Source organism: Sitophilus oryzae, unplaced genomic scaffold (assembly GCF_002938485.1).
Source record: "Sitophilus oryzae breed Bouriz unplaced genomic scaffold, Soryzae_2.0 scaffold_1660_pilon_pilon, whole genome shotgun sequence".
NCBI lineage: Eukaryota > Metazoa > Arthropoda > Insecta > Coleoptera > Curculionidae > Sitophilus > Sitophilus oryzae.
Window position 1 is genome coordinate 2,084,958 of NW_022146348.1, and position 23,587 is coordinate 2,108,544.

Here is a 23,587-nt window from a genome sequence, read left to right on the forward strand (position 1 = left end):
AAAAGTATTAATTCTTGCGACGTGATTGGTCATTTTAATAACGCCTAGGCATAAAAGTAAGACACTTTTACCACAACTTTTACGCCTAAGCTAACGAAAATATATTATTAAACTGAAATAAAGTGGCAAATTCAACGAGTGTAACCATGGTTTCTCGACATATAATTACTTACAAGGTATTACATTTAAATCTCTTTATATTATTTGCAACGCTTGAAATTGTTTAAAAAAATTATTTGTGGCATTAGAAAAAAATAGCATGTTGTATTAGGAGTAAAAATGCCTTTTTTGTAAAAAAAATGTCAAACGTACAGCCTTGTCACAAAAAGTGTCATTTTTACTCCTAATAAAACAATATAATATTTTTAGCCGACCATACCAATAGGTATGGTAGGCTATTAGGATCGGCAAAAAAAAAGTTTATTTAATTTCACTCAAAATGAATTACTGGCTGTCTGTCTGTCTGTCCGTCTGTAACACGATAACTCAATAACCGCTGAACCGATTTTAACCAAATTTGGCACAAAAATACTGTGGCACCCGAGAATCTGGCCATTAGTTTTTGGTGGGGGTATGGGGGGAGTAAAGGGGTTGGTAAAGGGGTATGGGGGGGAGTTAAAGTAGTAATAAGTTTACGTTTAAACAATGTCTATAGCTTTCCGTTGCCGTTGGAGTCATTTAGATTTTTTTTTTTCAAATAAAGCCTGGGAATTTCGCCACTGAAAGATAAATCTAAATAATAAAAAAGTATTTTTTTATAAAATACCACTGCTTAGTAGGGATGTTCGGTTCTACGATTTGATATCCGGCACTACGAAGTACCGGTCCTACATCCGGTATACCGGTTCCAACAATTAGATCGGTGGGACCGATACTGAACCCGTGTATACCGGCTGGACCGGGAGACCAGTTGGACCGGAAGACTGGATGTAAAAAAATGTAAATAGAAAATTCTCTTGCCTGTAACGTTAAGTAAATACGATAACGTAATAAATACGATATTTTGGTACGATACGATAAATAAGGCATTTATTGTAAGGGTCAAATATGCTTACAAACTTTGGTTTTGGAGATATTTAGAGTTAATTAAATTTGCATACTATAATAAAAAATATTGTCAACACCCTATACATTGCTTTTCAGAATTAATTCTTGTGCCTGACTTTTAAGCCAAAGAAATAAACTTTACAGAAAATTTTGATTGCTTCGTTTAATGTACACAGGGGTATTAAAAATTGCTGGTCTATTTTAGATATTTATTTTACATAAAAACTTTGTTAACTTTATTCAAATACAACACCTTGTATTTTTTTAAATAAATCACAGCAGATTCAAAAGCTCTTTCAAACTATATTAGGGTTTCCTATACTTATCTAGCTCAAATTTTGAATGAAGAGTAATTTTTCAATAAAATGGCAACCAAGAGGCTTTATGTCGTCATGGAGTGACAGTTAGTAGCTATTTTCAAAATCGAAATTAGTTTATGAACTTTATTTAAATTTATACCAGTTTATTTTTATTAATTAATATTTATGTAATATGTATTTATTATTCATCAAGAAGAACGAAGATGTAGTTCTCTGATTTATTTTACGATGACTTGTAGATATATGGATTTTCTATAAAAGACCCAATTACGGAAAATTTATTTTCTTCACTTCCAACGATAGGTTTCTGCCTAATAGATTTTTATAAACCACACGACCAGCTCTGCGAAATAGGACAAGTAGTTTTTCAGAGAAACGCTTATCCGGAAGATTCCTCTATTTGGATATCTTTGATTTGATTTGACATAAGCCTTTGAGGACAAGAAGCAATTTTTCTCACAAAATAAAACCACTAGTAACATTCGTTCCGCTAGCAGATACTGCTTCATTTTTCTTAATAAAATAATGAATACTTGCTTATTAAACTATTGTAGGTAAATTTAAGTAAATTGTTTTAAATCTAAATAATAATGTCCATAAACTAATGTCGATTTTGTAAATAATTACTTACTGTCACTAGAAAATTGCCGTGAGAATGAGTTAGATAGGTATAGGAAACCCTAATATAGTTTGAAAGAAAAATACAGGGTGTTCCATTTGAAATAACGAGGTTTTTATATAAAATGAATCCTTAAAATAGATCAGCAATTTTTGGTATCCCTGTATAAATTTAAGGAAGCAATAACATTTTTCAGTAAAGTCCCATTTTTAAACACAGCACAAGAATTAATTCTGAAAAGTAATGTACAGGGTGTTAATAATCTATTTTATTGTAGCATGCATATTTAAATATCTTTAAATATCTCAAAAACCAAAGATTTTAAGCATATTTAACCCTTATCATACATGCTTTTTTTGGGACCAAGAATCCCAAAATGAAATAAACTAACCGATGTTCCATAAGAAAAAATATAACTTTGGTATGGATCTTAGTTCTGAAACACCCTGTATATTTCAAAATAATTTTAAATTGTGCACATTGCCTCCCCACATATGCCCATAAAATATTTTGTTTCTACATCTTTCCGTTTTCGTATAATCAACCGAGGAGAATGAGGTGCTCCACCCTGTATAAAATTTTAAAATACATGAAAATTTTAAGGTGCCTGTTTTTCGTGCCGGTGAGTTTAGTATAATATGGTTTTGGCGGGATGTCTTGCTTTCCTTACTATTTTTAATTAGTGTACTGTGTTTGTATATAATCTTTAAAAACTGATTTTTGTTGCAGCGAATTTTGGAGCGTTGCAGCGCGTGGGCCTTCAACGCATTCACCTTGGAAACCGTAGCCGGTGGTCGATCACTGCCCGTACTTTGCGTACACCTTTTCCACTGGTACGGTTTGCTGGATCACTTCCAGTTGGACGTCGTGCGCGTCTGGAAATTATTTAGTAAGTTATGCTCAGTTAAAATGTTACGTGCATGAACGCTCCAATAAACATTATCTAGTAAACAGATTTGTCAGTTGTCAAAAGTTACGCCACATTTAATTTATGACTGAGGTGAATTAGAGTTTATACAGCTTTGAAATACCAAAGTTGTGACTACTGTGTTGTGACTGAGAAGAACTAAAAACTCAACTTCTTATTTAATTGTTTCAAAAATTCTTTCATTCACCGTATAAAGTTATTTAATCTATTTTATAATAAATATGGTGCCCGGTGGCGTAGAGGTACAGGCTCTCGTCTACCAATCTAAAGGTTGTGGGTTTGAATCCTACAGCCGGCATTTGATCAGCCGTCTATTTTTAATAAAAATAAAAATAGTTTGGGTACCTACCCAACAAGCAAAATTTATTGCTGGAACATTGCGAAAACTTCGCAAAGCAAGGTGTAACATTGCTTTTTTCATTGTAGGGAGGTTTATGCAAGGTTTCAGGGTAGCTTAATCTTCCGCCAAATAACATTGCAGTGCAAGGTTGCATTTCACAATATTATTGAAACGTTGCTAATGTAACGTTCAAGAAAGTACTAATTTAGGATGCATTAGCAATATTGTTAATTTTACGTCAATACAATATTGGTAAAGTTATATTATTAATTATAATTAACTGACTTATTGCTAAATTAATATAGCAAAAAATAGATAATGTTTGCATTAAAAAACCATTTCATTCATCAGAGGGAAAATATAAAAATTATTTTTTAATTTTAATATTTACTTATCTATTAATGAAACAGTTTTTTCTTGCGAACATTAGCAATTTTATGCAATTTTATGTTAACAATAATACTTCAGTAATAAGGTTATAATCAACAGAAATATTAATGGGTATTAAATTGTAGACTTTCAGATAGGTATAATATACTTTTACTAATATTGTATTGACGAAAAACATAAACAATATTGATAAAAATATGTAGGTATATCTCTATATCCATTGACTTAGAAAAATTAAAAATGCTCGGTAAATATATCCCTACCAAGAAAGTCGAATTTGTCAAACAAATTGAAAAAAAAAAACAAATAAAATTAGAAATTTATCACTTACTTGTTTCAAAAATATCAAAAATACTGTCAAGTACTGAGAACTTACTGATCTTTTCGGCTGCTCGTTAAATAAGGAATTACTCAACTCTGACCTCCGAGTCGAATTTCTAAAAAATCGAATGTCTGAAATAATACAAAATATATAGGTACAGTATAAACATTATTTTATATTTCTTATTCAAAAATACAAAAGGAAAGTATAACATTAAATATATGTAGAAGGAGAAGCAATATATTTTAATTGATTTTTTGGATCTTTCATATTTTGTCTTCGCATGTTGGATTGTCTTATTCATGGTTTCAAATTTCTCTTCGGTAAAGTTTTGAAATCTATATCCAATCATTTCTAAAGTAGTAAAAATAAAACAATCAGTTGTAATAAATAAAGCAATGAGAAACTTACCTCTTGTGACAGTAATCTTTGAGGCCCCTGTATGTCCTTATTTTAAAAATTTCAAATGATTATAACATCATTAAAAAAAATATTATTGAGAATAATTAATACTGAATGTTATTTGTGATGTTATCATTAGATTGATATACTCGTATCCCCTGATATTATCTACTTCAATTCTCAGTTGGCTAAAAGCTAACCTAAAACATAAAATTTAGCTTAAAAACAAACTAAACTAAACAAAATTTGTTATACTTATTCAAGGCTAAGTATTATTAAAACACACATAATAATAAAATTATACTTACATTTACATTCATTAAAATCTCATTCGAAAAGCATAAAATCTGATACCAGAAACGTAAAAAACAAGTGCGTTAACATAACCTAACTTCTTATACCGTATGATCGAAAAAAAGACGTCAGCGATGGCTATGAAAAGGAAATCGCTGTCATTTTATATGGGGAATGTCATCGATATTCATTTCCAAGCCAACTAGACGCCGTTTTTTTTCGATCCTATGGTATATTTGTTATATTATTAATTAATATTAACTTGCGCGGATCTTTCATTTGAATCTTTGTTGCAATGTTGCAGAAAAAACGTTTTAATCACCATTCAAAACAATGTTTCTGTAGCAAGGTTTTATCAATCACGACACAACGTTTAGAAATCAACATTACAAAGCAAACTGTTTGGGGATTGACTGCAATGTTGCAAATGTAATGTGAGGTTTTTTGCTTGGTGGGTAGTGCTAGCAACATTACCTTCCTTGTATACCGAACGACTTTAGTATAGCAAGCTGTACCTTGCTACTCCCAAGGCGTTAAACGCTATATACGGGAGCTATTATTATTATTATTTATAATAAATATTCTCGCTAATTTAGTGTTTTTCTATAATTTGCTTTAAATTAATTTTGTTGGTTTTTTGTTTCATTCTGCATTCAGCATTCTTTATATCAGAACTAAACTTTAACTACATTTCTGTCAAAATAACAATAGGCAGTTAACTTCAGAATAAGCATGACATACATGTGTTATTTGAGTAGAGAAGGCAAAATTTTGAATAGAAAACTCCTGTCTTAGAAATTAAGTGTATGATATTTCAGACTTCATTTATACGCACTTATGTCGGTCTTACAAGTTGTTTAGCGTTTTGTTGTGGATATAATCAAACTAGTACACAGATAAGATATGACAGTGTAGGCACAATTCCTTTTGACATAACTACTACAAAGCCATAGTGTGGTATGACAAGCTGCACGATAAGACAATTGTTTCACAGACGCCACATACCTTTCTAATGAAAGGTAAGGCGTTTAAATACATTAAATAATAATGTAATTCTCTAAACAATAAGTGTAATGAAAATATCGTTTTTTGATAGTAATAGAGTTAATGATATAAGATGTTAAATAAATAATTTTATACAATTTGTATATATCCATTCATTTATGAATTGAATAAAAAACATAAACAAACTTTTGAGGACATATACAAAGCGTCAAAAAATAATGTATCTAACTTTGGTGAGTGATTATACAGATAAAAATAAAACAAAAGTTCCCATGAATAATATCACAGTTTAAAGAATATAAATATATACAGTTGGCTCACTCTAAGGAATTCAATTGTTATTTTGACTTCAAAGGCGGCCCGCGACCCTTCGAGGTGACAAAAAATTTGTACGTTTACCGGGTGCAGCGGAAGTGCCATTTTATCAGTCAGAACGCTGGCCGTATACGAGGAATCAACTAAAAATACTAAGCAATTTTAATATAGCAAGTAGAAAAATTAAAATACAGTACTAGTTTTATTGATTGACAGTTTTAGGCGTCTTTAATAATTGATCAATACTTTCTTCTTATTATTATTTAATAACATATCTCATAAATCGCAAATTCTAATAATAGATATGATATTGTTCTGGTGTTTAATTTTCATATCTGTGGGATCCTATAAATCCTAAGGCACATTTCCAGGCTCCACACCTACAAGTTATTTTCCTTATCAGACTCTACTTATGCATATTATGGTGAATACATTAATATCAAAATATTAGATATATTATTCTATCCCAATTCTTTGGAATATGGAATTGTCAATAGGGGAATTATTATTAATAATTATTATGGAAACCCCATATGAAAAATGTATTCTAAATAAATATAATAAATTATTTTTTTTAATATATATAATAATATATTTGCATATTTCTTAAATTATAGCATGTTTTGCTTTATAGGTGTTTACATTTTTACATTACCTACCTGGAAAGCCCACATTTTATCGTAAGGTATTAAAGTACCGTATGATCGAGAAAAAACGGCGTCAACGATGGCTATGAAATAAAGATCGCTGTCATTTTATATGTAAATTTATATGGGAAATGTCATTGATCGTCATTTCCCAGCCAACTGGACGCCGTTTTTTTTCGATCATACGATACCTTAGCATACAACTTGTGTTGCCATTGTCAATTTTTTTGGATTTTTTTCTAAATTTTAAGATTATCATGAACAGTAATTATGACTGTTAGTAGTTAATTATGTAATAAATTTTAATGTTTGATAAAATTTAGTAAAAACTAAAAAAAAATTGACAATGGCAAGACAAGTTGTATCCAAGTACTTTTAATTACCTTTTGATGAAATGGTAGATAATTCAAGTTAAATGCAAACTGCTAAAAAGCAAAACATGCTATAACTTAAGAAATATCCAAATATAATTTATTACAATATTTACTACTAATTGAAGAGCACACGTAAAAACAATGAAAGTACCAAAAAGCTACACCTTTTGGTACCTAAATAAACGGGAATATCGATCCACATAGAAACAGTCATTTAAAAATGGGAAAAACTATATAAAAGTCCATGCGTAATTTGAATTAAAAAAACGCTTTCCTGAACATTTATCATTTCTGGATACTCATCGTTTTTCCCATGTGCTCGTCAATTGTTATATTTACTGTTACATAACATTTTGTAAAAACTCTAAAAAACTTGTCAATAGCAGAACAAGTTGTATGCACGTATATTTATTACCTGAGGATAAAATTTGGACTTTCCAGGTAGGTTGGATACAAATACAAAAATCTAAAAAGCAAAACATGGTATTTAAAAAAATGCAAATATCTTAAAAAATAATTTAATATGCACCTTGCAAACCGGTAAATACTGGAAAATCCAAAACATAATAGTAAAATATCTACTACTACTCTAAGATATCTACTAAAATAATAAACTAATTGTTAAAAATAAATATTCTGTGCATATTTCGAGTAAAATCTTTTCTTAATTTACATGTATATTTTTAAAACAATTTATTCATAATTGGGTTTCCATAATTATAATATACTTAATATGTCTAATAATTTAATTAGTATATACTTAATATCCTATACTATATAAACATATACCTTTCTTCGTCTTTTGGGCACCTAAAGAACGATATATTGTCTGTCATTCTACTTTCACAACCATCCACTGCACAAATATTTCTAGTTGACATTTTATTTACAATTCGGACAAAACAACTAAAACACAATTTTTGGTTCACCCTATGCGTCGGACCGAAAACAAAACTAAAATAAACTTGGAATTCTGTGTACACGTCGAGCAACGGATGTAGACTGACCCAAGTCTACAAGCTACAAGACAGGCGGGGAACGGCGGGAGGAATTTTGATACGGGCGAAGAGTGGGCCAACTGATATATTTATATTCTTTAAACTGTGATAATAGGTTCTAAAATGCTTCTCGAAGAAGTTACAGCCCTCCAAATGTTAAATAAAAACAATATATTTTGTTTATTTTTAAGAACATTTGGTAAACCGTTTTTCCTGAAATTTGGTACTCTTACACACATTTTAATGCCAAAGCGAATGACGATTGTGAAAAATTCCGTAACAGCCCTGAAAGGGTACTTTCCATTAGGATAGAGAGTACTACTGGTGGTACGTTTTTTATTCTTATAGATATAGTCATTTCAATAAATGAAAATTAAAGCCAGGATTATTTTATTTAAAAAAGATGCTCTTCGTTTAGTTCGAAACTGTAAACGGTTTTCAACATATTTGCGTTTAAAGGTTCCGATTAGGGATGGGCAAAACTGTTATTTTTAGATAACAGTTGAAACTGTTATAGTTATTTATAAAAAACAGCTTAAAATAACAGCTTAAAAATAACATGTTTCTTTATTTTATTGCTAAATATCTGAAAGAGTATGAGGCGGTCACCGCCAGGCGTATTAACGCAGTTGCAAGTTGCAACGATGACATGCTCGGTGGTAGTATTTCCAGGGTGTCAAAACATTTCTAAATATCGATTGTTATCTAAAATTCCTCGCTAAAAACGGTGGTTGTTTACAAATAAGCGCTGTTTACAAATTGCGATATAAAAAAGCCAAAATTCCGCCACTCGTCTATACCTATACATTCCGATCTACCTACGCCTTGCCCCTCGATCCGCGTAGATCCTGAATTGCGTAGCAGTGTACAGGGTGCATCTCACTCGACGGGCGAGAAGCTCTTAGTTATAATTTTACCATTTGCGGCCAAAAAATAGCAATATAAGAAAATGTGTAGTATATTCTTCATAAGTAAACCAACTACACACTAGAGTTCGATTTAATTTTACACATAAACTAGCGTGTACCCGCGACTTCGTTCGCGTCGAATTAATAATTTGTAATGGTGATGATAAAGCAAAGCAAGAATTTCTATTAACATACAAACTGGATAAAATTTTCTCACATTTGCCAAAAATAAGCTTTAAACGTCGAGCAGTTTAAGCAGAATCGTGGTTAATCAATTACTCAATTTTTTGGAACACCCTGTATAATTTTTTAAAAAAATTCAAAATATTTAAAAAAACAAAACAAATTATGCGTGTCCAAGCGTTTTCCCGAAAGACTAACCGTTTTTTAAATAACAAATATTGTAATATTTGAGGGGCGTTTTCACCCTCTTGGAATTTGAGATTGGAGAAACCCCTCCTTATCGAACCTCAACCCCACAGTCAATCCGTTTGCCAAAAACCGTTTTTCCGAAAAACTCACCGGTTTTTAAATAAAAAAATATTCTAATATTTGAGGGTGGTTTCACCCCCTTAGAATTCGAGTTTCGAAAAATCCCTTCTTATCGAAACTCTACACCCCAAAGTCAATCCGTTTTCCAAAAATCAGCTTTTTACATCAACGGCTTTAAGCAGGATCGTGATTAATCAATGACCAGATTTTTCAAAACAAACTGTACACATTTTTAAAAAATCTTAAAATATTATTCTGAAATTTTTTCAGAATAAATAAATACCTAAGTATTGAAACTTAATAACGTACTGAAACATACAGCGCCATAATATCTCGACCTCCGCCCGTTATGCTCGTAACAGGTTGAAAAACAATGTATCTAAAACAACTGATGCGTTATTCTCCAACCTGTTTCGAACCTCCATCGACAATCGATCGATGCAGCAGCGTTTCTTTCCCACTCCGATTATCTCGACCGCCGCCCTGTTATGCTCGTAACAGCTTGAAAAACAACGTGTTTAAAATGAATGCTTCTCCAACCCGTTGCGAGCCTCCATCGACAATCGACCGATGCAGCAGCGTTCCTTTCCCACTCCTTTTATCTCGACCGCCAGGCGTTATGCCCGAAATTGTTTCAAAAAACCTGCTTCTTTTATATCCTATTATTTTTAAGCTGTTGCAAGCCCAATACGTCCATCGACCGAAGCAGCTACGTTTGCCGTAGCGCATTCCCCACTCCGTTGTCTGTTGTTTCGCCGCCTGTATCGATGGTTGACGAAATAACATGTTTTCCGTCCATACTAGTTGTTTTTTGGAATTGCTTCGAGCAGCATAGAATTTCCAAATTGGCCGATCTCTACGTGTCGTTATTTTATATCTGTTATTTTTTAGAAGTAGTAACGGTTGCGTTATGTTATTTCAAAAGAATTGTTATAAAATAACCAGATATAGTTAAATAACAACCCATCACTAGTTTCGATGCATCGATTTTAGCATTAGCGAAATCAGGAGATTAATTTATTTAAAATTTCACTAATACTTTGTAGGTAATCTTTAAAGGCAAATATCTTGAAAACCGTTCACTTTTTCGAATTAAACGATGAGCACTTGTTTAACGTAAAAAAAAATTCTAGCCTAGCTCTTTATATCATTTGTTGAAATTACTGTACCTAAAAGGATAAAAGAAGTACCGCCAATAGTACTCCCTAACCTAAAGGAAAGTACCCTTTCAGAACGGTTACGAAATTTTTCAAAATCGCCATTCGTTTTGGTATTAAAATGTGTGGAAGAGTACCAAATTTCAGGAAAAACGATTTACCAATGTTCTTAGAAATAAACAAAATATATTATTTTTGTTTAACCTTTAGAGGGCTGTAACTTTTTCGGGAAGCATTTTAGAGCATATATTCACAGGAACTTTTGTTTAATTTTTATCTGTATAATCACTCACCAAAGTTAGACACGCTATTTTTTGACATCCTGTATAAACAACGTAATATTTTGACATTACATGTAATTTTACATCTCAAATCATGACTGCCACTTTTTGTATCTTTCTATTTTAAGTAAAAGACATTAAAAATTCTGTGTTTATTGAATTAAAAATATTTTTGATAGCTAAATAACGTTCCCAAGTAGCATTTTCACGACTTGCGACCACATGTTTACTAAACACAACGTTGGATTAGCTACAAAAAATAGGTAGCTCCCTACCTTGGGTATTAAAATAAATTTAAACGTTTTTATAACGTTGTGCCGACGCGACGTTGGACTAGTACTACAGCAAAGTAGGAAGCTTCTGCGACGTCGAATAAACGTTGTCTTGTAACCTTTTTTGCTTAAGTGATCTTTAGGTGATTCGGACAACGTAATTAACGTTGGACAATATAGAATTTTCCTACGTCAGTTTCAGGACCTATTCCAACGTTATGCAAACGTCGTCTGTTTTACTAATTCCAACGTTGTTTAGATTTCCTTATTCTTACGTTGGTGGGACGTCGAGTCACTACCTTTTTGCAACTGTATTGAACCATAACCTTAAATCTTAAATTTTCACTTCATTGTTCTGTTCAGTCAGACAGTTCAGTGCTGTTTTTGTTTTTATAAAAAAAAACTTAATTAAAATGGGACATGAGAAAGGTACATATAAAACTAAATTTAAATATACATCGACATATATTACCGATAGTTTATCCACTCCCTCGTTTATTTAGATTATAGAGGGCGGCACAAACTAGACTCTAGGATGACTAAATTAGGCAATCTTGCGACTAGTATACCTACTACCTGTTAAGGCCGAACTGCGACTTTATTAGTCCAGTATGCGACTACTCGAACTACTCCATCTTAATCTCCAAAACAACAAAGTGAAAGCCGCCATGTTGTTAAATAAGAAAATGTTTCGTTCCTAAAATAGCAATTCCTGCTTTTTGAATACATTAACTTGAAATATTTGACCCTAAAAACACGCGGAAACAATTTTTTCGACTGCGAATAAATTATTCTCATTTTACTAAAAAAAAATTCAAGAAAATTTTTAAAACTTCTTTAATTTTAAGGCCCATTAGTATTTTTCAAAGTAGAAACAATACATTTATCAATAAAGTTGTTTGCGTTTAACTTTTTTGCCTAGGGTAACGAGTTACAGAGTCGGTTAAAGTGTTTCAATAATTATGATCTTCAAACATCCTCCACACTTAAATACTTTTGTTTGGTTTTCCTTCACTGCCATCTGACATATATGTCTCTAACTAAATCATAAAAATAATATTTTTACTATAATTATCCCAATTTAGAATAAAACGCGACTTAGACGCCATATTAGTTTTGTATTTCTGTGAATTAGGATTTTAAACAACGTTGCAGTTTGTACTGAATTAGGCTTCTAGCCAACGTCGGTATCCAACGTCGTTTCGACCCAAAAATGATTCTCCAAACTAGTGCAGACTAGGGTTGGCACGAGGTTGTGCCGACGTTGCGCCCCGACGTTTGGTCGCGTGACACAACGTTGTCCCAACGTCCAAATGCTGCTTGGGTTAGCATTTACGAAATCTGTTTTCATTAGCCGTTGTTAAGTAAAACGTTTAATATGTGCATAATTAAATATTGTTTTATATGTTAACTGATTATCTGTTTATATTTTTAGCTCTTATAGAGGAGGGGTACCATAGCACAAACCCCTACCATAACTCGATTCATGCGACTGATGTAACACAAGCAATGCATTGTTTTTTACAGGAGGAAAAGGTAAGCATGTAAATTTTAAACCGAGTAAATTTTGTTATGTTCTTCGTGCGTATATTGAATATTCAGATTTTTTTATAATAATTAAATAAAACAAAGTTAGTTACACCATTTATAACTCACGAACGGCCATTTAATAAATAAATAATAAAAATTCGGAAAATACCAGAAGTTGACAGCAACTTTCTTATTTTAAATGGGTACCCCCGTTTTTATTACCTAGTTACATTCTCTGTAAATTTTTATGAATTTTGATATGACATAAGTGTGTCATATCAAAATTCAGTAATAAAAATTGTGAACGATTAAACACAAGGTAATCAATTTAAGTAGTTTTATATACTGCCATTTAAATAAATTGTTAAGTTTGAACAATTTTGAGAACGTGGTATAGACTCATGATTTGGTGCTTCAAGTATTTCTGGCGATATCGATTCATCATTATCACTTTCATCGGTATCGGGAATCCAGTCGGGATTATTACTCATGTTTTCTTTCTTTTAATTTTTATTTTATCTCATTAAAACGCGAGTACAAAATAATTTATTTAATTTTCAACCTCGCTTCTTTAATATTGACACTTCCAGACTGTCTTTTTCGCTTGTCAATTTGCGTGTGCCAATGAAAATTTGGGTGCGAGAAGTTTACTTGTCGCACTCAAATCGACAATAAATTTGCCCATATAATATCGACACTTCGAGACTGTCTTTTTTGCTTGTCAATTTGCGTGTGCCAATGAAAATTTGGGTGCGAGAAGTTTACTTGTCGCACTCAAATCGACAATAAATTTACCCATATAATATCGACACTTCGAGACTGTCTTTTTTGCTTGTCAATTTGCGTGTGCCAATGAAAATTTGGGTGCGAGAAGTTTACTTGTCGCACTCAAATCGACAATAAATTTGCCCATATAATATCGACACTTCAAGACTGCCTTTTTGCTTGTCAATTTGCGTGTGCCAATGAAAATTTAGGTGCGAGAAGTTTACTTGTCGCACTCAAATCGACAATAAATTTACCCATATAATATCGACACTTCGAGACTGTCTTTTGCTTGTCAATTTGCGTGTGCCAATGAAAATTTGGGTGCGAGAAGTTACTTGTCGCACTCAAATCGACAATAAATTTGCCCATATAATATCGACACTTCGAGACTGCCTTTTTTGCTTGTCAATTTGCGTGTGCCAATGAAAATTTAGGTGCGAGAAGTTTACTTGTCGCACTCAAATCGACAATAAATTTACCCATATAATATCGGCACTTCGAGACTGTCGTTTTTGCTTGTCAATTTGCGTGTGCCAATGAAAATTTGGGTGCGAGAAGTTTACTTGTCGCACACAAATCGACAATAAATTTGCCCATATAATATCGACACTTCGAGACTGCCTTTTTTGCTTGTCAATTTGCGTGTGCCAATGAAAATTTGGGTGCGAGAAGTTTACTTGTCGCACTCAAATCGACAATAAATTTGTCCATATAATATCGACACTTCGAGACTGCCTTTTTTGCTTGTCAATTTGCGTGTGCCAATGAAAATTTGGGTGCGAGAAGTTTACTTGTCGCACTCAAATCGACAATAAATTTGCCCATATAATATCGACACTTCGAGACTGTCTTTTTTGCTTGTCAATTTGCGTGTGCCAATGAAAATTTGGGTGCGAGAAGTTTACTTGTCGCACTCAAATCGACAATAAATTTGCCCATATAATATCGACACTTCGGACTGTCTTTTTTGCTCGTCAATTTGCGTGTGCCAATGAAAATTTGGGTGCGAGAAGTTTACTTGTCGCACTCAAATCGACAATAAATTTGCCCATATAATATCGACACTTTGAGACTGTCTTTTTTGCTTGTCAATTTGCGTGTGCCAATAAAAATTTGGGTGCGAGAAGTTTACTTGTCGCACTCAAATCGACAATAAATTTGCCCATATAATATCGACACTTCGGACTGTCTTTTTTGCTCGTCAATTTGCGTGTGCCAATGAAAATTTGGGTGCGAGAAGTTTACTTGTCGCACTCAAATCGACAATAAATTTGCCCATATAATATCGACACTTTGAGACTGTCTTTTTTGCTTGTCAATTTGCGTGTGCCAATAAAAATTTGGGTGCGAGAAGTTTACTTGTCGCACTCAAATCGACAATAAATTTGCCCATATAATATCGACACTTCGGACTGTCTTTTTTGCTCGTCAATTTGCGTGTGCCAATGAAAATTTGGGTGCGAGAAGTTTACTTGTCGCACTCAAATCGACAATAAATTTGCCCATATAATATCGACACTTCGAGACTGTCTTTTTTGCTTGTCAATTTGCGTGTGCCAATGAAAATTTGGGTGCGAGAAGTTTACTTGTCGCACTCAAATCGACAATAAATTTGCCCATATAATATCGACACTTCGAGACTGTATTTTTCGCTCGTCAATTTGCGTGTGCCAATAAAAATTTGGGTGCGAGAAGTTTACTTGTCGCACTCAAATCGACAATAAATTTGCCCATATAATATCGACACTTCGGACTGTCTTTTTTGCTTGTCAATTTGCGTGTGCCAATGAAAATTTGGGTGCGAGAAGTTTACTTGTCGCACTCAAATCGACAATAAATTTGCCCATATAATATCGACACTTCGAGACTGTCTTTTTGCTTGTCAATTTGCGTGTGCCAATGAAAATTTGGGTGCGAGAAGTTTACTTGTCGCACTCAAATCGACAATAAATTTGCCCATATAATATCGACACTTCGAGACTGTCTTTTTTGCTTGTCAATTTGCGTGTGCCAATGAAAATTTGGGTGCGAGAAGTTTACTTGTCGCACTCAAATCGACAATAAATTTGCCCATATAATATCGACACTTCGAGACTGCCTTTTTTGCTTGTCAATTTGCGTGTGCCAATGAAAATTTGGGTGCGAGAAGTTTACTTGTCGCACTCAAATCGACAATATATTTACCCATATAATATCGACACTTCGAGACTGTCTTTTTTGCTTGTCAATTTGCGTGTGCCAATGAAAATTTGGGTGCGAGAAGTTTACTTGTCGCACTCAAATCGACAATAAATTTGCCCATATAATATCGACACTTCGAGACTGTCTTTTTTTGCTTGTCAATTTGCGTGTGCCAATAAAAATTTGGGTGCGAGAGTTTACTTGTCGCACTCAAATCGACAATAAATTTGCCCATATAATATCGACACTTTGGACTGTCTTTTTTGCTTGTCATTTTGCGTGTGCCAATGAAAATTTGGGTGCGAGAAGTTTACTTGTCGCACTCAAATCGACAATAAATTTGCCCAGATAATATCGATACTTCGAGACTGTATTTTTTGCTTGTCAACTTGCGTGTGCCAATGAAAATTTAGGTGCGAGAAGTTTACTTGTCGCACTCAAATCGCCAATAAATTTGCCCATATAATATCGACACTTCGAGACTGTCTTTTTTGCTTGTCAATTTGCGATTTTTTGCTCGTCAATTTGCGTGTGCCAATGAAAATTTGGGTGCGAGAAGTTTACTTGTCGCACTCAAATCGACAATAAATTTACCCATATAATATCGATACTTCGAGACTGTCTTTTTTGCTTGTCAATTTGCGTGTGCCAATGAAAATTTGGGTGCGAGAAGTTTACTTGTCGCACTGAAATCGACAATAAATTTGCCCATATAATATCGACACTTCGAGACTGTCTTTTTTGCTTGTCAATTTGCGTGTGCCAATAAAAATTTGGGTGCGAGAAGTTTACTTGTCGCACTCAAGTCGACAATAAATTTGCCCATATAATATCGACACTTCGAGACTGTCTTTTTTGCTTGTCAATTTGCATGTGCCAATGAAAATTTGGGTGCGAGAAGTTTACTTGTCGCACTCAAATCGACAATAAATTTGCCCATATAATATCGACACTTCGGACTGTCTTTTTTGCTTGTCAATTTGCGTGTGTCAATGAAAATTTGGGTGCGAGAAGTTTACTTGTCGCACTCAAATCGACAATAAATTTGCCCATATAATATCGACACTTCTAGACTGCCTTTTTTGCTTGTGAATTTGCGTGTGCCAATGAAAATTTGGGTGCGAGAAGTTTACTTGTCGCACTCAAATCGACAATAAATTTGCCCATATAATATCGACACTTCGAGACTGTCTTTTTTGCTTGTCAATTTGCGTGTGCCAATGAAAATTTGGGTGCAGGAAGTTTCACATTCATTTATTTTTACTTTATACCTTTATATTAGCATTGAATGCTTTAAAAAAATTATATTGCAAGCTAATTATTTTCATTTCTATTACAGATCAGGCGACACGTGACTCCTCTCGAAATAATGGCGTCTCTAATCGGTGCTGTCGCTCACGATCTGGACCATCCTGGCGTTAATCAACATTTTCTCATCACTACTTCTAATCACCTTGCCATTCTGTATCAAGTAAGTTTTATTAGCAATGCGATTAATAACACGGCCACCAGGGGCGCATATACGGGAGGGGTAATAAGGGTAATTACCCCTCCCAAGAAGGAAATTTATGAATAAGATAAAATTTGTTAGAAATAAAATTGTCACAAAAGAAGTTAATATATACTATCAATCAGAATAGAAAATCCAAACCTATCAAGGTATATTTCTTCCCACAGTCACAATATCTTTCAGAGAAAATATTATTTAAATTTAGTACTTTATTTAAGTATTGCCACTATCCTTCCCAGACTCAGTCTCTAGATGTGCCATTGACAGCCACAAAAAAAATGAAAAGTGGGGTATGCTTTTTACCAGATCATCATATCCTATAGTATTTTTCGACGCTAAGCATGAATCTATCTTAATCCCATCAGAATTACGCTATCACATCTCATTTTTTTTCTTCAAAAATTTAATGAAAATCCGTAAAAATTGAAATTCAGGAAAATGTAGTAGGAAAATAAAAAATAAAAATTCTTATGTATGGCACTATAACCTAATGTAAATGGGCATGATAAACTCAAAACATCTATCAGAATTGAGCTAGCATGTCTCATATTTTTTTCTAACCTCAAAAAACCTATCTCAAGTCATGATTTTCCGACAAGTAAAAATATTATAGACTACTAATTAACTGTTACTAAAAATATTATATTATTGTATTACCAACTGTTTTCTCCGAATTCAAAAATGTATCACACATGTGCATTCTTCTTAATTTCTTTCAAGATCGACAATTGATTAACAACATGTTTTTTGAATGACTGCTTTAACCCAACGAACAAAAAAGTTATAAGCTTTTAAAAGTGGGTCAAACTAAAATGATAACCCTGTACTTACTTGTTTATGTTTAAACTTTTTTTATTTGGTTCATAAACATTGCCTGGAAACTTATATGGTGAAATTTTGATAAAATAATTTAGTACTCACTAAAAACACGGTAGGTCGCTAGTGGTAGGAAAAATAATTTTTAGAGGTTACTAGTTTATTTGGTTGCCTGTGATATGCATATACAGGGTGTTTCCTAATTAATCTAAAAAATAAAAAATCGTTAGAAAACGTCTTAAGGCGGGTTCTTAATAAGTATATTTATTTTTTTCTCAGCAACCGTTTGATGAACAAGAAAAACTCAAAAGATCAATTTTGTTGAAAAAGTATGGCCAGTCAAGAAAAATATATTTTCTTTAAAAAAGCAGTAGTGTACCATTTATGTTAAGCAAAATATCGATTTTTTTTTAATTTTTAACACCCTGTAGATCAGAAAGGAAGTACTTTAGACCTAATGGTTATATAAAAATTGTTTTAAGAACACATGAGGAATCACACCACAATTTTTTAGACTAATTAGAAAACACCCTGTATATTGTCAACTTGACAATGATTGTTGATAAATCAAAACATACCTTTTCTGTGAAAGAAGCCCGATTTTCGCAGGAAAATTTTTGATTTTTATCGAATTTGGGCCTGCGTCTGCAAATACCGGTATGTTTTTTAATATTCTATCTACCTAAATTTTAAATATCATAATCAGAAATAGTTTTATTATTTATTAACTGTAAAAATGGTATACTTATTTACGTTTTATCAAATATTGTGATTTACTTTCTACCTTGTAGTCAAAATTTATATTTAATAAACTGTAAAATATATATATTCTTATGTTTTATTAAAGTTACTCTGATATACTAATATACCAGTGTAACTTTAAAACTAAATCCTTTGAAATCAAATATAAACATAAAAAATATTTACAGCAGAAAAGGCGAAGGCGCTGGGTTAAACGTAGTCTCTACTAAGAACACGGAGGGGCGCTTTGACCCAAAATTTTACTATTAAGTTTCATATCTATCTTAATAGAAGATTATTTTCTTTTATCTATGTTCATAAATTTGTTATTTCCAAAATGTCAAAAAGTCTTTAATAAAAAAGTGTAATATCTAACACGAAAAAGATGATCGACTGTAAATATCAAAATGCACAAACTACAAATCGCTTAACTTTCCGACAGATCAGGAATATCTGAATTAATAATTATTTAAAAAACGATTTAAAAATAACTTGACGGATCACCAACATTTTGTCAAAGTCAAGACCAAAACTAGACCTTAGACCATAGATAAAAGAAAATAATCTACTATTAAGATAGATATGAAACTTAATAGTAAAATTTTGGGTCAAAGCGCCCCTCCGTGTTTTTAGTGGAGACTACGTTTAACACAGCGCCTTCGCCTTTTCCGCTGTAAATGTTTTTTATGTTTATATTTGAATTCAAAGGATTTATGTTTATATTTGAATTCAAAGGTAACTTTATTAAAACTATAAGAATTACACTGATATATTAGTATATCAGAGTAACTTTTATATATAATACATATAGAATATATATATTTTACAATTTATTTTATTTTTTTTATTTATTTTACAGAGTTTCATGTAAATGATCGTAAGTCGACTGGCTGTCTAATGAATAGACCGAGATTTATAGATTTTAAAGCAAACGAAAAGAAATCAAACAACGAATACATACCATATATTTTTCTTTTATCTAAGATACATACCTTATCGTCTTTTGGAAACACGTACATTTTTTCAGTTTTGTTAGTTTCTTTGCAAGATGCAACACAACAAGAAAACACCATTTTTACAGTTAATAAATAATAAAACTATTTCTGACTATGATATTTAAAATTTAGATAGATAGAAAATTAAAAAACAAACGAGTATTTGCAAATGTGGGCCCAAATTCAATAAAAATCAAAATTCCTGCGAAAATCGGGCTTTTTCACAGAAAAGGTATTTTTTGATTTATCAACAATCATTGTCAAGTTGGCAATATACAGGGTGTTTTCTAATTAGTCTAAAAAATTGTGGTGTGATTCCTCATGTGTTCTTAAAACAATTTTTATATAACCATTGGGTCTAAAGTACTTCCTTTCTGATCTACAGGGTGTTAAAAATTAAAAAAAATCGATATTTTGCTTAACATAAATGGTACACTACTGCTTTTTTAAAGAAAATATATTTTTATCTTGACTGGCCATACTTTTTCAACAAAAAATAGAGTCTTGGAGAAAAAAATCCTTCGAGAAAAAAATAAATATACTTATTAAGAGCCCGCCTTAAATCCGTTTTCTAACGATTTTGTATTTTTTAGATTAATTAGGAAACACCCTATATATATCACAGGCAACCAAATAAACTAGTAACCTCTAAAAATTATTTTTCCTACCACTAGCGACATACCGTGTTTTTAGTGAGTACTAAATTATTTTATCAAAATTTCACCATATAAGTTTCCAGGCAATGACCTTAGACGCACATAGACGGTAGTCAACATAGAGGCTCTAATGTAATCTTTATATGTAAATTAGAAACCTATATTTTAATGCCGTTTGCGCCATCTGGCAATGCGGAAGAAACTAAACTTGTAGGTCTATAAAATTACCATTGAGTGTATAGGGCCTGTTTGGAGATGATAACATAACCCTTATTTTTTGCATTTCGATTAGATGATAACAAAGTTTAGTGATTATTGTTTGCTTATTTTGCACCTAACGACATGTCAAAAATGTTTTTTATGTGATAATTTAGCTACTTTGTTTAATCCCTATAATTTTTTATCACTGAAATCTGTTGTTATTAAAATTGTACAAAACGTTACAAAAATGTTACTTATAGTCTAATAGCCTAAGAGCTGACGACATATTTAGAGAACATATTTTAGGCAAGCTATAATAACTAAAAATGTATAGTTTATTAACTGGTGAACCCAGAATTCTAAGTCTGGCTGGGGGGTTGGGGGTATTTCGCTACTGCGCAACCCATAACATTTGCAAAAAAATAAATCCAAAAAACATTCTTTAGGCAACTTGAAATCTGTTTATTCTTAAATTTTAGCATTTATTTAACCTAGAAATAAGTGTGTCAGACTTTTTTTTCGGGTTTAAAGTGTAACCAGACCATTCCAAATATGTTTAATTATTATACCTGAAAAACATACTTTAGGCATTCTAAAATTTTTACAGCGTGTTTATTAGATGATATTAAAAAATATGTGTTAATTGCCAGACGAATTCAATGGGATTTAATACTTGCCAGACGCGAATAAAGATTTTAAATGAGTGCGATAAGAAAGTCTTATGAGTATCTATAAGCGCGAGAAAGATAGTTTATTGAGACCCGTCGGCGTCGGCAGCCGATGCGGCTGACGTAACAGCATTTTGGAGTCGTAAAAACTTAAAAAAAAATGACTAATATTGAATAAATAATAATTAAAAATATTGAATAAATGAAAAGAAACATTTTTTAATAAAAATGTATGATTGAAATCCTTTCAATAAGAAGACTTTTTAATTTAAGTATTTTGTATCTGAAAGAATACAAAGACGAATAATTATTTAAAAATTAGCATAATATAAAATATATTTTGTTCAAACGTCACAAAAGTATAATTATTATTATACTTTTGTGACATATTATATTATTATTAATTTTTGCGACCTGATTGACAATATAAAAAAGTCATTTTAACGCCTAAGCATAAAAGTAAAGCACTTTTACTTACTTTTGAATCTATTTAGAAAGATTAACAATGGTACTTTAATAAAATTCCAGAATACTTATTTTTTTAGCACTGTACATGGTACCCTTTTGTCGGGACTACGTTTTCTGGTAAAACCACTTCTTTAAATTTTAAACCATGTTGTTGGCGCACTTTTAAAAATTCTTTGCATTTTTGTAGTCTGCCTTCGTCAAAAACAATTTTGCTGGATTGCCAATCGGTTACATAAAGTAGTTTATTTGAAAGCTATTTTGTGTACATATTTTAGAAATTCATCGATATCTATTTTTATTTCGATAATCAAGAATAATTAAAATTTATATTTTAAATATTGGCATAAAATAATTGGTTCTAAAAAATGTTTTGGACAATATTGTCATAAAAGTAATATAATACGAACCTTATTTTATTAATATTAAAGTGCCACTATTAATTGATTATTTGTTTGTTTCTAGAACATGTCTGTATTGGAAAACCATCACTGGAGGTCAGCAATGGGATGTTTACTCGAAAGTGGCTTGACTGAACAGTTGGAACCGTATCGCAGTGAACTAGAGCAGCAAATAAGAGATCTCATTTTAGCGACTGATATTAATAGGCAACAGGAATTCTTATCGAAATTTAAGGTAAGATAGGTAACTTGTTAAAGACAGTAACTTAATGGAGTATCGCCTAATTGCTACAAAGATGCACAGAGATCTGTAAATTTAGTATAAGAAATACATTCATGCCTTTTCAATATTTCGGAGATGAGATTGTTTGAATGATACCTGCAAACAACTAATTAGAAAGTTGGATAACGGTTGTTGAAGGCAACTTTCGATGGTTGACTTTCAGATTTTTCAGGAGGAAAAATTCTTGCAAAAATTATGTCAAATCGCCTGCACCCACATATAGAAAAAAACCTTCCAGAATCGCAAACGGGTTTTTGCACCAACCGTGGTACCGTCGATTCCATATTTTCCATCCGCCAACTACAGGAATAAGTAAAAGAGCAGCAGTCTAAACTTTATGTTTCATGAACAGAGATGCACTTTGGGCAATTATGAAAAAAAGTTCGGAGTACCAAACAAATTTCTTACAGTGTGTAAAAGCCTCCATAACAACAACCAGTCAAGAGTGTCACATCATGGATCACTGAGCGATCCCTTCCTGACAAATACAGGAGTTAGGCAGGGATGTGTCTTAGCGCCTCTCCTATTCAACATATTCATGCCAGCGCTCTCCATTATAGTGGACAACAAACTGCAGGAGAGAGGACTGGGCATTAGATACAGACATGACGGCGGTCTGTTCAACATAAAAAGACTCAGGGCAGAAACACGTACAAAATTCATCACAGAACTTCAATACGCTGATGACTGCACTCTAGTTGCAAACACATTACAACAATTACAAGAAATGTTGAACACATAGACCTGGGCATACGAGGCTTTGGGCCTTAAGCTTAACATCGACAAAACCAAAATCATGTGCACTCCCCCGGAAGATCATAACAATGCTATAAAAATCGGAGGACTGTTGGAATATGTAGCAGTATTTAATTACATCGGCAATTACAATTGAGGGTTGGAACCTTTGGTGTTACTAGGGTTGGAACCTTTAGTGTTAGTTTATAATCATCTGCTGATGATGTTAACATGGTTAGCGAAACGCGCCTCCAGTGTAAAAGTAAAAGTGTTTTGGTTTGGTGTCCAAAATTTGATAACTGATTAGATTATTTTCAAACTCAAAATAGTTCATTTTTTCAAATGAGATACCCTGTATATTTTTCAATAGTTGGATGCAGAATTCAATTCTGCATCCATTTGCTATAACTTTTTCTATACCCATTTTCAACGGTTTTCTTGTTAATCCGTATATTTTACTTTAATTCATTTTTTAGAGATCGACAATATTGCTTGTGTTTTTAAAAGAAAATAATTATGTGAAAGT

The 23,587-nt window shown here is 32.3% G+C and overlaps 1 protein-coding gene across 1 annotated transcript in view; it reads left to right on the top strand.

Moving 5' to 3' along the window:
- Window positions 1-23,587, top strand: part of LOC115880928 — a 270,255-nt gene that overhangs the window by 200,343 nt on the left and 46,325 nt on the right. Inside the window, exons 5-8 of the mRNA XM_030898260.1 lie at window positions 2,716-2,875; window positions 12,547-12,647; window positions 16,930-17,061; window positions 22,108-22,278. Of these exons, the coding sequence (XP_030754120.1) occupies window positions 2,716-2,875; window positions 12,547-12,647; window positions 16,930-17,061; window positions 22,108-22,278 (564 nt within the window). The remainder of the gene's footprint in view (window positions 1-2,715; window positions 2,876-12,546; window positions 12,648-16,929; window positions 17,062-22,107; window positions 22,279-23,587) is intronic.